The 15,635-nt window shown below is 38.7% G+C and overlaps 1 protein-coding gene and 1 pseudogene across 2 annotated transcripts in view; one reads left to right on the top strand and one right to left on the bottom strand.

Annotated features, from left to right (window-relative positions):
* The first annotated feature begins 10,050 nt into the window (after window positions 1-10,050).
* Window positions 10,051-10,564, top strand: LOC112577811 (annotated as a pseudogene).
* A 159-nt stretch (window positions 10,565-10,723) lies between these two features.
* The window catches only part of UBR1 (ubiquitin protein ligase E3 component n-recognin 1), a 160,235-nt gene continuing 155,323 nt past the window's right edge, over window positions 10,724-15,635 (bottom strand). For both annotated transcript variants that reach the window (XM_006066177.4, XM_044925139.2), the window contains one exon: window positions 10,724-13,377. In XM_006066177.4, coding sequence (XP_006066239.1) covers window positions 13,236-13,377 — 142 coding nt within the window. In that variant the 3' untranslated portion in view covers window positions 10,724-13,235. The remainder of the gene's footprint in view (window positions 13,378-15,635) is intronic.

Genomic DNA, 15,635 nt, shown 5'->3' with positions numbered 1-15,635 from the left:
TACATTAAAGGCAATTGATGATGCAGCTCTCTTGTTCTATTCAAACTTTAAGAAGTTGCCAAATTGTTTTCTTTCCACTGATTGAAACCACAAGTTGCTTTTTCCGTTACTTTGTCTCACAGAATATAGTTCACTTCAGGGTATTGTCAGGGCAAGTAATTTGAATTGGAAAGGATCAGTGTTTCTGTAAATAATTTTCTTTAATTTTAAAGATGTTTATAGGGGAAAACAAAGTCCAGCTTCATTGAAATTATGGATAGCAGGATTTCAAATAGCTATTCTCCATTTGAAGAGAATATTTTTCACTCACTTAGCAAATATAGTCTGTCCTCTTCAAGCTACCCAGATATAATCTCTGCTATCATAGATAAGGGTTTTAGTGAATTTATTCATAGAACTATTGTTTTTTTTTGAATGAGTTAGTAGAGACAGCTGGGTTCTCCAAACGTTGGAATGATGATTATTCTTCTGATATCTTATGACCAACTCTCATTTGCAAATCCATGAAGGATAAGAAAAATAGAAAAGTCTGTGAGAAAGCAGTCCAGCAGCTGTATCTAAAGAGTTGAAGAGGAAAAAAAAGGTGCAGTGAAAAGGAAATGCTGTATGATAAATTTCTTGAGAATAAGACAACAGTATATTTCAGAGTGGAGCTTCCCAGGTGGTGCAGTGGTAAAGAATCAACCTGCCAATGCAGGAGACACAAGAGATGAGGGTTCGATCTCTGGGTCTGGAAGATCCCCTGGAGTAGGAAATGGCAACCTGCTCCAGTGTTCTTGCTTGGAGAATTCCATGGACCGAGGAGCCTGGCAGGCTACAGTCCAAGGGGTCGCAAGGAGCCAGACTCAACTGAGCACCAGCACCATATAGCAGACTAGGAAGTATAACAATACTATTATACTGAGAGTATATATTATAGTGAGAGTTAATGCCACAGGAATAGGAATTCCCAAGGAAAACGGCTTCCCAGGCCTCTTTTTTTTTCCTTGGTCTTTTCCATTTGAGAATTATTGGTATGTCCCAAGAGATATTTGTTCAGTTAGGATAAATGGCAAGATAATATATTATTCAAGAGCTGGTACAAGAACTCAGGAATCTCCTTTTGAGATACATGTATCTCATATATATATTACAAAATAAAGAAATGTGGTAGCCAGCTTCTAAGATGGCCCCCAATGATCAATGCCTCCTGGTATCTTTACCATTGTATAGTCTCTCCCATACTGAATTGGGCTGCCTCATTTAACCGATGGGGTTTTTCAGAAATTGTGTAAATTCCAGGTCTGCTGCTGCTGCTGCTGCCAAGTCGCTGCAGTCGTGTCCGACTCTGTGCGACCCCATGGACAGCAGCCCACCAGGCTCCCTCATCCCTGGGATTCTCTAGGCAAGAACACTGGAGTGGGTTGCCATTTCCTTCTCCAATGCATGAAAGTGAAAAGTGAAAGTGAAGTCGCTCAGTCGTGTCCGACTCTTCGCAACCCCATGGACTGCAGCCTACCAGGCTCCTCCGTCCATGGGATTTTCCAGGCAAGAGTACTGGAATGAGGTGCCATTGCCGTCTCTGAATTCCAGGTCTAGGTCATGAAATACTTAGCAGCTTCCACTTTTTTTTTTTGCCACTTTATTTTTTTAATTGAAGGATTTTGCTTTATAGAATTTTATGGTTTCTGTCATACATCAACAAGAATCAGCCATAAGAACACCCATGTCCCCTCTATCCTGAACTTCCCTTCCTTCTCCTGCCCCATCCCACTCTTCTAGATTGTCACAGAGCCCCTGTTTGGGTTCCCTGAGGCGTATGCCAAGTTCCCATTGGCTATCTATTTAACATGTGGTATTGTAAGTTTCCTTGTTACCCTCTCCATGGATCTCATTCTCTCCTTCCCTCCTCTCCCCTGGGGTCCATAGGTCTGTGCTCTATGTCTGTTTCCCCATTACTACCCTGAAGATAAATTCATCAGTACCATCTTTCCAGATTCCATATATATGCATCAGTATATGGTATTTATATTTCTCTTTCTGACTTACTTTGCAACTTCCACTTTATGCTCTCTTGGATCATTCACTTAGAGGAAACCCAGTGCTCTAATATGAGGACTCTTAAGCAGCCACTTGGAGCAGCTCGCTATCTGGCAAGGAACTCAGGCATTACACCAATAATCAGCACCAATTTGCCAACCATCTTAGTGAACTGTTCTTGGAAACAGATCCTCCAGACCCAGCCAAGCCTTCAGATGACGGCAGGCTTAGCTGGCATTTTGATTACCCCTCTGTGAGATACTTCAGCCAGAACCACTCAACTAAGCCACACCCAAAATCCAGACCCACAGAAAGGATGTGATACAATAAATGTTTGCTGTTGTTTTAAGCACTAAGTTTTGGGGGCAATTCATCATGCAGGTGGGTTCTTTACCACGAATGCCACCTGGGAAGCCCAAATAATATAGTAAGAATGACAAAAATATGGCAGAAAAGAACGACTCAAATCTAGAGATGTGTGCTCTGGATATCTGAGCCTGAAACAATGAGTCTCTGATTCTAGGATCAGCCTTAGAGTGTATTCTAGGATAATGAGCAAAGTTCAGATTTATACTGAGGTCCCCAAAGAACATAAAACCTCTTTCAACACAGCTTCTTTTCTCCTGCACAGAATAAATAACATACTTTATTCTTTCCCTTCATTTGTGGCTTCCTCTACCCATATTTAAATATCCACTGATTTACTACTTTTTAAGCTTCCTCTAAATCTAAACAGGAAATAAGTCTAGTTATTTACATTATTTGTACAATACCACAGTGAACCAGTGTGCAATTCAAGGAAAAGAGACCACATACCTTTTGCTTTCCCACTCTCTTCTAAAATAAATCTCATATTGTATGCATGCATGCATGCTTAGTCACTTAATTGTGTCCTACTCTTTGCAACCCCGTGGACAGAGGTACACAGGTTCTTCTGTCCATGGGATTCTTCAGGCAAGAATACTGGAGTGGGTTGCCATTCTCTTCGCCAAGGGATCTTCCTGACCCAGGGATCGAACCCTGGTCTCCTGCATTGCAAGCGGATTCTTTACTGTCTGAGCCACCAGGGAAGCTCCTCATGTTGTATACCTGAAACTAATAATATATACATTATGTTTCAATTTTTTAAAATCTCATAATTGTACACTTTAAATGAGTAGATTGTATGGCATGTGAATTACAGTCATCTCTTGGTATTCCTGGAGAATTGGTTCCAGACCACCCCCCTCCTGTAGGGGATCCCTCCTGTAGGTCCTCCTTGCAGATACCCAAATCCAAGGATACTCAAGTCCTTTATATAAAATGGCATAGTTGGAACTAACAGTGTTGTAGATAAATTATATTTCAAACAAAATCATAGAGATCAATTTGTGGTTACCAGAAGCAAGATGGTGGGGAGGGGAAAATGAAGGCAGTCAAAAAATACAAACTTCCATTTATAAGATAAATAAGTTCTAGAGATGCAATGTACAACATGATAAATATAATTAACACTGCTTTTTAAAAATGTTTTTTTTTTGCTTTCTTGTCTTTTAGGCTGTGCATTATATATGAAAGTTGTTAAGGGGGTAAATCCTAAGAGTTCCCATCACAAAGAAATTTTTTTTTTCTGTTTTGTATCTATATGTGATGATGGGTGTTCATTAAACTAGTGATAATCCTTTCATGGTGTAAGTAAGCCAAATCATTATGCTGTGCATCTTAAACTTGTGTAGTGCTGTGTGTCAATTATATTTCAATAAAATGGAAGAAGAAAAGCAAACATCATAGCACTTGCATATAACCCTCCCATATACTTTAAATTATCTCTAGATTACTTATAATACCTAACAGAATATAAATACTATTTGAACAGTTGTATGGCATGCAGAAAATTCAAATTTTGCTTTTGGAACTTTCTGAAATTTTCAATCCATGGTTGGTTGAATCCATATATGCAGCACCCAAGGATACAGAGGCCCAAGGCACTGACAGTAGATCTCAATAAAGCTGTTTTTAAAAACTCTCCATGGTCTTTTGAAATGTGAAGCTAGTAGTGGACTGGTGCTCAAGCATTTCCACAAACCAGCAAACAATCCTGTTTTCTAAATTTGTCGTCAATCTAACCAGTTACTATTTGAATGTTACTTAATCCACTAAACAAAAAATTTTAAAAGCCAATCAATGCCAACTGCTCTGCTATGCATTGGAAAAACACATATGAATAAACAGTCTTTGTCCTTAAGAGTTTCAGAGTGCATTAGCAAATATGCAAATCCTATTACAATGCACCATAATAACTATTAGAGGTATATTATGTAGGCTACAAAGATGCTCTAGAACAGGGGTCAGTAAACTATAGGCAGCAGGCCAAATTTGGGAGGGTCCTCTGAGAGCTTGACCTCTTTAAGCCAATTTCAGCAGCATGCTCATTTTGACAAATACATTCACATTAAATACACTTCTTCAACTGTTTGCATTTTTGAAAACTTCATCCTTTATTTTGCTGTGAGGGGTTATTTCTGATTAAAGAAATTTCAAAGAAAAAGGAACCAGTAAGAAAAAAATGGCAGGGGAGGGGGGATAGGTAGGCAAAGTAATCTCAGTTTTGGATATATTAGTCTACTGTCTTTTAACCTGTTGGTGTTTGGTGTTTGGTGATCATTAAAATAGACCATAATATTAGGGAAGACTGACACTCATTGATTGAAATTAGTAAAGTTAGAAAAGAAACTAAAAGTTAATTTGCAATTACAAAAGTAATTCTAATCATAGTTATTTCTTGATCGACTTCTGATTTATGCCTAACTTTTATGGAATACAAAACAACAAACCACTAAATGTTAAAATCTAACTTTTTACAAATTGTGTTCTACTAGAACAGTAAATTCTCTACGTATTTGCTCAGTCTTTTAGGTTTTCTCTTTGTTTCAAGGTCATCAATTAACAAAGCATCGTTCAGTTAAGTCGCTCAGTCGAGTCCGACTCTTTGCGATCCCATGAATCGCAGCACCCCAGGCCTCCCTGTCCATCACTAACTCCCGGAGTTCACTCAAACTCATGTCCATTGAGTCGGTGATGCCGTCCAGCCATCTCATCCTCTGTCTTCCTCTTCTCCTCCTGCCCCCAATCTCTCCCATCATCAGAGTCTTTTCCAATGAGTCAACTCTTCTCATGAGGTGGCCAAAGTATTGGAGTTTAAGCTTTAGCATCAGTCCTTCCAAAGAACACCCAGGACTGGTTGGATCTCCTTGCAGCCCAAGGGACTTTCAAGAGTCTTCTCCAACACCACAGTTCAAGAGCATCAATTCTTTGGCACTCAGCTTTCTTCACAGTCCAACTCTCACATCCATACATGACCACTGGAAAAACCATAGCCTTGATTAGACAGACCTTTGTTGGCAAAGTAATGTCTCTGCTTTTGAATATGCTGTCTAGGTTGGTCATAACTTTCCTTCCAAGGAGTAAGCGTCTTTTAATTTCATGGCTGCAATTACCATCTGCAGTGATTTTGGAGCCCCCCAAAATAAAGTCAGCCACTGTTTCCACTATTTCCTCATCTATTTCCCATGAAGTGATGGGACCAGATGCCATGATCTTAGTTTTCTGAATGTTGAGCTTTAAGCCAACTTTTTCACTCTCCTCTTTCACTCTCATCAATAGGCTTTTTATTGGATACTCACAATTTTCAAATGAGAAAGTGGTGAGGTGATGTGATTCCTGATCTGTGTCTGCAACAGTCTGGAAAAATGAGTGATTTTCAATCTAGTTCAGCGATTAGCAGCTCCAAAAGCTGAATGGCTTTCTGTGATTTTAAAGTAGAATAACTGACTGGCAGGAGAAGGCGATGGCGCCCCACTCCAGTACTCTTGCCTGGCAAATCCCATGGACGGAGGAGCCTGCTAGGCTACAGTCCATGGGGTAGCAAAGAGTCGGATACGACTGAGCGACTTCACTTTCACTTTTCACTTTCATGCATTGGAGAAGGAAATGGCAACCCACTCCAGTGTTTTGTCTGGAGAATCCCAGGGACAGGGGAGCCTGGTGGGCTGCCGTCAATGGGGTCGCACAGAGTCGGACACGACTGAAGCGAACTTAGCAGCAGCAGCAGCAGCAGCAGCAGCAGCAGCAGCAGCAACTGACTGGCAATGCTAATAGCGCACCCTAGTGGCCATTGTATCCCACTGCCAGCTGTATTGAAATAGAACAGGCTCTTCGATTTTGTCGTATTAATCAAAGCTGACTATCCAGTGGATAGGGATTTATATAATTTTTAGAAATCAGGTGATGATGATGATAAATATGATCTTTAAAAATATCTTTCTTGTGGTTTTACTTGGATATTGAATGTTCTACAAAATAAATCTGCAGATGACAAGTGAAATTTCCAGAAATTTAGTGGGTAAAAGCTGACTTAAAACACAACATTAAAAAACTAAGGTCATGGCATCTGGTCCCATCACTTCGTGGAAAATAGAAGGGGAAAAAGTGGAAGCAGAGGCAGGTTTTATTTTCCTGGTTTCCAAAATCACTGCAGATGGTGACTGCAGCCATGAAATTAAGACACTTGCTCCTTGGAAGCAAAGCTATGACAGATTCAGACAGCATATTAAAAAACAGAGTCAACACTTTGCTGACAAAGGTCCATCTAGTCAAAGCTATATTTTTTCCAGTAGTCATGTATGGATTTGAGAGTTGGACCATAGAGAAGGCTGAGCACCAAAGAATTGATGCTTTTGAATTGTGTTGAAGTAGACTGAGAGTCTGTTGAAATCCAAAATCAAACGGGTCGATCCTAAGGAAATCAGTCCTGAATATTCATTGGAAGGATTGATGCTGAAGCTGAAGCTCCAACACTTTGGCCACCTGATGGGAAGAGCTGACTGATGGAAAAGACCCTGATGCTGGGAAAGATCGAAGGCAAAAGGAGAAGGGGCAGCAGAAGGTGAGATTGCTAGATACCATCACCAACTCGACAGACATGAATTTGAGCAAACTTTGGGAGATGAGTGAAGGACAGGGGAGCCTGGCATGTTATAGTCCACGGGGTCGCAAAGAGTCAGACACGACATAGTGATTAAACAACGACAAGAGATAATTTACTTTTTTCAGTTCATCTATATTGTTTATCGAGGACCACATCAACTATTACAATTTAGCTAACTAGTTCCAGCAGCTGCCACAAACAACTTGTGACCTCCCCTGACTGAGGCTTGTTTGTAGGAAAATAAATTCCAGTAACTGGTTTTGCATTCATTGAGTTGCATTATTTTCATTTTATATTTTACACTAAGCCTGATAGGTTCATTTGTTTCAAGTCATTTTTGTTAACAGTTTGATAACATTTATTATAAAATTCTTTTTAGTGTCTTCTGGAGATGAATTTCCCCTAAAGGAAATGTCTATCCTCAAAATGACTTAATATGTGCATTTTTTAATTGATTGGCTTATTAAAATCACACTTGATTGCACTAAATGGAGACAGACATATTTTATCTTTTAAAAATCAATTATTCTCCATTTCCATTGCTACTCTCCTTCTTAGGTCATCACTTCTTATCTACATTATTTCAGCTGAGGCTCTTAGCCGGTCTTCTTTCCAGTCTTTGCAGTGTCTTTTGTTTTTTCCACAGGGTAGCCAGAGAGCTCTTTCTTACTGCAAATCTGATCACATTATTCTTCATCTATGAAAACAATATTAGTGATTTCCTCATTGCCCTGAGTATCACTTACAAAGCTTTTTTATGATCAATTTTCACTCTTGTTATTAAGTAACCACACTCTATTCTCCCATCCATTTAGTAAAAGAAGAAATAAGGTATACATACTGGAAGAGAAAAGAAAAAATATGTTTATTACCTACATAGTAAATATCAAATACATCTAAAGGAAAATATTAAAATTAATGATATTAAAAATGATACAAATTAACTTATTTATAAAACACATGGAATGCACTGAATCAGAAACCTTTATATGTTGCTGTGTTTCTAACAGGAAGAATACTTAGAATTTGGGAATCAAGCAGTCACTCCAACTCACATCTTAAATGACTCCCTAGAGAATTCTGTGCTTTCTTTCTGTCCTTGCAATTCTGGGCTCTTCACAGTTAGATGTCTTGGTCCCTAACAGTGTTTCACTCTTGCCAGGGGACACAGCAAGGGTCCTTCTAAACTATAAACCATGGCTGTGGTCTTTTGGACTGCATGCAACTAGCAAGCGAGTCAAGGAGTTGCCATTTTGGCAGGGGCAGTTGACCTGGATGAGCAGAAGGTAGGGCGGCTCTTGCATTAAGGAAGGAACATGTGTGGAATTTAGATGATCTACTTGGACACTTCTGGGTACTGCCTTGCCCAGTTGTGACTGAATGAATGGCTTAGTGCAACAACTTAAACCTTTTTTGCTCCCAAATCTGTCTCAGTATCTGCTTACTGTAGGACCCAACCAACACACTGATTATGTTGTTTAGGTCTACTATATTCTTTTTAATTCTTTGTCCACTTTATCTAGGATCGTGAGATGTTTGTTAAAGTCTCCTTTATTAATGTGTCTACTCATCCTTTTATATCCTGTAGTTTTGCTTTAGGAAAGTTGCTGCTCTACTGCAAGATATCCTCAGCCTGCGCAGTTCCTACATGCAAGATCTTCCAGTTACCATGTTTTATTAAAATTAGTCCTCAACAAAACAGTTCAAATTTCACTTATGATGGTATATAACTGAGTAATTTCATAAAGTGCAAATTACATGGCTAGCTCTTCAATCCACAAATCATTAAATAACAGATGTGTGTCAATGATCAGTGACCAATTCTGTAACTTCTTTTAGAGTTTGCTGGTGATTGGACATTAAATCTGTTGTCTAGCTCAGTGATGGAGGGCAAAGCATATAGTTGTGTTGTCTCCTTGTCTCCCAGTAATGAATCCGTGTGACAGTTTATGAAAATGGACAACCAAAACAGGGAATGGCCAACAAAGGTAAAAACGCAGCAGAGACTAAAGTGATAATGCTGGAAGTGAAATTCGAGTCAAATCTAGATGTTTTATAAGTTATACTGGAGTTATAGGAGTAGTAGTTAACTATGGAATTTGAGAGACTACTGCTACTTGAGAGACTGTGTGTCAGAAGCTAGTGAAGGCAAACTTCAAAATATATATTTTATTTATATATATATATATATATGGTTATGATGAATGTTCTGGAAGCAACACCAAAAATCTTCACACTAAAGGAACTCTTGGAAGTATTTCATGGCTTTGGAACACAAAAGGGTAAAACCCTGGAAGCTGATCCAAACTTAGAAATGTGACAATTTGCCAATGCCTAGAAAAGATGCTCACTTTGTATCATCATAAGTTATACAAAGAGAAGGCAGGCATGCTTGTTATTTTCTTGTAAGTTTTAGAAAAAAACACTTTAATTTTCAATGTTTCTAATGTTATAAATTACATTGCACTACATAAATATTATTTTTACTATTTTCATTTCCCAATACTTTTACTATTGACAGTAAGAGTTTGTTTTGACCAAAAATTTTTAAGGCCATAGAACAACTGTACCTTACCCATTGATTACTAAGATTGCTTTCTATGGTTTCAGCTTACATGACCATATATGCAGTAATTCATTACTGTACAAAGGACTGCCTGTATTTGGTCCCAATTCTCCACATCCTCACCAACACATTATCTGTCTTTATCTTTAAAAGACAGCCATTCTTGTGGGTATGTAGCAATACTTCATTGTGATTTTGATTTGCGTTTCCCTAATGACTTGGTGATGGACAGGGAGGCCTGGCGTGCTGCGGTTCATTGGGTCACAGAGTTGGACATGACTGAGCAGCTGAACTGAATGACTAATGCACCTTTTTTCATGACCTTACTGGCAATTTACATGTACATCTTCTTTGGGGAGAAAAATCTATTCAAATCTTTTGCCCATTTTAAAATTAGGTTCATCTCTTTAATGTTCATCTGACTCTGTTAGCTCATCTAATTTTTAAAAAAATAGGTGAGCTTTGTCTTAGTGACTCAGAGGTAGTCAGCTGCTTCAGAATGAAGCTGAACATCTCTTTCCCTGCCACTGGCTGCCAGAAACTCATTGAAATGGATGATGAAAGAAAACTTCGTACCTCTTACGAGAAACATGTCGCCACAGAAGTTGCTGCTGACACTCTGGGTGAAGAATGGAAGGGTTATACATGGGCCGAATCAGTGGTGGGAATGACAAACAGGGTTTCTCCATGAAGCAGGGTGTCTTGACCCATGGCTGAGTCCACCTGCTACTAGGTTAGGGACATTCCTATTATAGGCCAAGGAGGACTAGAGAAATAAAGCACAAATCTGTATGAAGTTGCATTGTGGAAGCCAATCTGAGTGTTCTCAATCTGGTCATTGTGAAAAAAGGGACGAGGATATTCCTGGACTCACTGATTGTTACTGTGCCTCACTGCCTGGGGCCAAAGAAGCTAGTGGAATCTGCAAGCTTTTCAGTCTCTCCAAAGAAGATGATGTCTGTCAGTATGTGTTGAGAAAGCCCCTAAACAAAGAAGGTAAAATTATTTACTGATAAAGAGTATATGGTCAAAAAGTTTGGAGACAATTACACAAAATGCCTATATGTTTTAAAGAGTTTGTTGGGGCTGACAAATATAACTTTTAGCTAGAGCTCCATTCTAGGTATAGTTTTTTATACTTCAAACCCAAATCCCCAAACATGAGAAGTCCCTTTCTTTCTTTTTAAATATACACATATAAGATATTTTATTTCAAAAAGCACATAACATTATACAAGTTTTAAATTTACATTTTGCAATAAAAGATATCAATATATGCATTATTTGTATAACTTCATCATGGATGGAATTTGAATCAGTGGTATAAACAAGTTGCAGTCACTAAATATAGATGATCATCACAGTGAACCAAAATTCATAGTTGTTATGAAATGACAAATGACCACTAAAGGGTGAACTCACAGCCCATACACCAACATAATAAATTAATTATACAGATATATGTTCTTCTTCACTGCATCATTAAAATTCCTGCCAGCCCCTCACCAAACATTAGAAAAACACAGTCTTGGAGCCAATCTGTTGAACCAGTTCCTCCACATGATACACTATAGAAAATAAAGTGACTCTTTGCTCATTTTTAGAGTAAAGTTCATAAGCTTTTAAATTGTTTACAATGATGAAGGCAGACAACGAGGATATTTGAACATAATTAGAAATCCCCTGGGCTGGGGGCAGCACTGAGAACATAAGTTCCTCTACAGTGCAAAAATCTGAGTCAACCTCAGGAAATGGAACTCAACAGGAAATGGGTTCTTTGGCAGTAAAGATCTGACTGGCCACTGCAGGATAGTCCTTCTGGCAGCTTGAGAGCCTAACTCTAGGATTTATGAAGTGGATAGGAAAAGGCTAGAAATGAAAAAGCAGTTTATCTTTGCTAAACTGGGGCCAACTGATTAGGGCAGAAGTGAGCATCTTCTGTTTCCCAGGCAAATGGCTCAAACTTTTCCAGACAATCCATCCAACAAATTATATAAGAAATAAAGGGAAATGTAATCATTTAATCATACTGGTAAATGTGACAAACTGAATACTGAAATTTCTAATCCTCACCCATCACTAGTTATAAATTGTTCACTAGAGTTATATCTATTAATATTTCCTGATATTTTCTGAATGATAATTATTCAAGTAGAAAATCATGATTGTGATTCTGATACTTGTTCATGCCAATCCCTTATTGAAAAATCCAGACTTTCTTATATTACATAAGATACCAAAAAACCTAACCCGAAATGTGTATCATCAATTTGCAAATATATTTTTACTTGCTTGCTTTTGCTGAGCAAAAAGAAGGTAGGAAAACATTTAAACACATATGACCATGGTCACCAAAGGCAAAATAAGATAGTCTTTGAATGCATCTTTCAAACTTCTAACTTTATCCCAGAGACAACAGAAGCTAAAATATAAGATCTCAATTTCTCTTCTGCCTTCTGTTTTATATTCCAAGTTCTTGATATAAAAAGTTAAAGCCAAGAAGTCTATGCACAGATTCAGGAGAGCTCTGTTATTTATAAACAAGATGGCGCAACCACAGCATGTTATATATAACAGGACAGAGACCACTGATTACATGGCTTTTTTGGTTGGTTGTACGCATCATCTACCCAGAGTTTACGAAAAGTTTGCACACAGATAACAAATGAAGGATCTGTCTTACAAAGACATTAGAAGGTTACAGAACAGGCTTAAATCTGATTGTTCTAATTTATATCCAATGCTCCACTCATTGGGGGAATTTTTTTACCCTCATTCTATAGATAGTTTAAACAGAACTGCAACAGGTTTCTGATTTAAATACAGTGGTGCCACAATCAAGAGATAAGTGAACTCATTTTAGAAACTTGCCTTTGTAAAATGAAAGTATAATTTCAAAACCCAACAAAGCTAATCCTCACCATCAGAGGTGAGGATTGCAGGCTTTGTCACATCAGGGATAAATAATGAATACACTATCCTAACTCTTCTTGAGGTCTACAGAAACTTGACCTCAAGGAAAAAAAGCATTTCCATACCAGCAGAAATTTGCTGTAGAAATGGAAACTCCATACAGAAATTTAATTTCTGGCTGAAACAGTAAGTGTTACATGAGGGGCATTTCCTTAAGAGAGACATATTAATAAAAGGTTTACGTTTTAGAAAACTTTCTCAACTGAAGTATACCACATGGTTTCTGAATTCCTCTTTAGCTGCAAGGGAGACTATCACAGATCATTAAAATCTTGTCCATGATCCATTAGCTAAACCAAATTTGGGGGGAAAAACCAAATTGTAGAAGAGTTAATATGTAAGAATGCTCGCCAACTGCTTGATGTGACTTCACTTTTCAGATGGATGGAGTGAAATGGGACAGACGATGAAGGGAAATGAGTTCTCTGGAACTATTAGCAGAATCAGACACTTGGGGTGAAGAAGCAATTCTTTAGTGTTCTGGAACATAAACCAGATTAATCTATGTTGCTTTTTTTTTTTCCCTTTTAAACATATGTTTGCTAATTGAAAGAAATACTCCATTAAGGAATATTTTATTGACGTGTGTGAATCTGGACATGGAGCAAAAGACCCTCCAACCCTTCCTCAGCCTTCAGCAAGGTCTCCATAATTTTGAATCAGTCTTCATTCCTGTCTTCATTCGTGATTGTTCCCAGGTGGAGCTGGAGCTCACAGTAACTGCCAGTTGAATCCAAATAACATCTGATTAGTTTCCTGGCTCCTGGCAATCTCTTCTATGATGCAGTGCTGTTGCCACACCAAATGGAGCTTCCGATACCGCTCACGAGATAAATGAAGGGGGTTGCCCCTCCTTTAGGAGAAAATAACAAAACATGTAAGTTTGAATCAAGTAATTGTCATATCTTTATTGTTTAAATTATACTGAACGTTTGAGACACTCTTGGAACTGGTGGAATCACCAGGACAAGGTTTTAAAAAGTATATTTTCCGTTCAACACTGATCACTATGACCTGGATCAGTCACTTGGCTAAGAAGCAGACACCTACTCCTTGATTCAGAAAAATAGGTCAAGTATATCAGGTGACTAGTGGTAAAGAATCTGACTGCAATGCAGGAGACTCAGGTTTGATCCCTGGGTCAGGAAGATCCCCTGGAATAGAAAATGGAAACCCAGTCCAGTATTCTTGCCTGGAGAATCCCATGGACAGAGGAGCCTGGTGGGCTACAGTCCATGGGGTCACAAAGAGTTGGATATGACTGAGCACGTATGCATTGTGCTGCTGCTGCTGCTGCTGCTAAGTCGCTTCAATCGTGTCCGACTCTGTGCGACCCCATAGACAGCAGCCCACCAGGCTCCCCTGTCCCTGGGATTCTCCAGGCAAGAACACTGGAGTGGGTTGCCATTTCCTTCTCCAATGCATGCAAGTGAAAAGTGAAAGGGAAGTCTCTCAGTCGTGTCCAACTCTTAGCGACCCCATGGACTACAGCCTACCAGGCTCCTCTATCCATGGGATTTTCCAGGCAAGAGTACTGGAGTGGGGTGCCATTGCCTTCTCCAATGCATTGTGCTAGGAAAGACCAAATACATTTGGGTTACCCTGGTGGTTTAGATGGTAAAGAATCTGCCTGCAATGCAGGAGACCTGGGTTTGGTCCCTGGGTTGGGGATATCCCCTGGAGAAAGGAATGGCTACCCGCTCCAGTATTCTTGCTTAGAAAATTCCAGGGACAGAGGAGCCTGGCAGGCTACAGTTCACTGGGTCACAAAGAGTCAGACACTACTGCATGACTAACACTTTCACTTTCACATACCATGGGCATTATGGGACCTCATTTAAGTCACCAGAAAGGTTTATAACTTGATGCAGTTCTATTCAATTTTGAGTTGCTAGCCTAAGTAGGTCTTTAATGACTTTTTGGCCTCATCCAGTTTATTCAGTTTTGATTTCTGAACTTATAATGGTTGACATTAGGTGTGAGGTGTTACACTAAGCCCTCAAATTATATGCTGTTCCTCAGAAATCTTTGGTTGTTATGTCTTTCTGACACAACAAACTTGCTGGTGATTAGCAAGTATTTAAATAAAAATACTCCACACCAATTCTAAAGTCACACAGTTTGTAACACTGTATAACAACTAATCCAAAATGACTGAAGTTTGGTTATTGCCAATGATGGAAAACTGTGAGATTCTCAGCCTTGAGGCACTCACACGTCTCATCTGGTTGAGTTCTTTCATATCACGTAACTAATTTAAAAATTCAGCTTCTTCACACCTTCCTGGAACAACTCAGACCTATCTTCAATCATTAACTACTTTCACCACCCAGCGTTTTTCTTCCTGAATCCAAAGACCTTCTCTATACAGGTTAAAAGCTGTTACAATAAAAACAATTTCCTGTACGAACAAAGAAATTCTAAACCTCATTTAATAAGCCAATTCATATTGAGTAATACACTTCAAAAGAACAAACTTTCAGTTAAACAAAGAGAGATAGTTTACGGTAAGGGGATCTAACCTTTATCTAGATGTACTTTTTTTTTCTCATACCCATGGGTGGTACTCCAGTTGTTAACATTAGTGAAGGATATAGAAATTTCAGGATTCTAAGTATTTTTGCTAATGCTTGGGAGCAAAGGGGGCTGACATAGCTGACTAATAAAAAGTTTCAAGTATTGCAATGGAAACTATGAATATCCATTTTAAACCAAGCTCCCTCAATGGACACCACAGATTTTTTTTCTTTTATATATCAACATCAATTAAACCTTTTAAGTAATTCTAAAGAAAGGCTGATTAAAAATAATAGAGGTTTCAAATTTTAGGATGACTTGGATCTAAAAATTTTGGAGAATTTATTACCCCCAATTTGTTTTCTGTGTTTTTTTTTGAGGCCTCCATGTGGCATACAGGATCTCAGTTCCCCGAGCAGGGATCAAACCTGTGTCCCCTGTAGTGGAAGTGGGGAGTCTTAGCCACTGGACCACCAGGGAAGACCCTACCCTCAAATTTTGGAGAAGCACAAAGTTGTTGAAAATTATTTGTTACATTTAGGATAGTATCATATTTAACATTTTCAACTTATAGCTATTTAAAATATCTCTCAA

This window comes from Bubalus bubalis, chromosome 11, assembly GCF_019923935.1.
Source record: "Bubalus bubalis isolate 160015118507 breed Murrah chromosome 11, NDDB_SH_1, whole genome shotgun sequence".
NCBI classification, from domain to species: domain Eukaryota; kingdom Metazoa; phylum Chordata; class Mammalia; order Artiodactyla; family Bovidae; genus Bubalus; species Bubalus bubalis.
The sequence above is the reverse complement of the archived record's forward strand: the minus strand, read 5'-3'. Positions and strand labels throughout refer to the sequence as shown.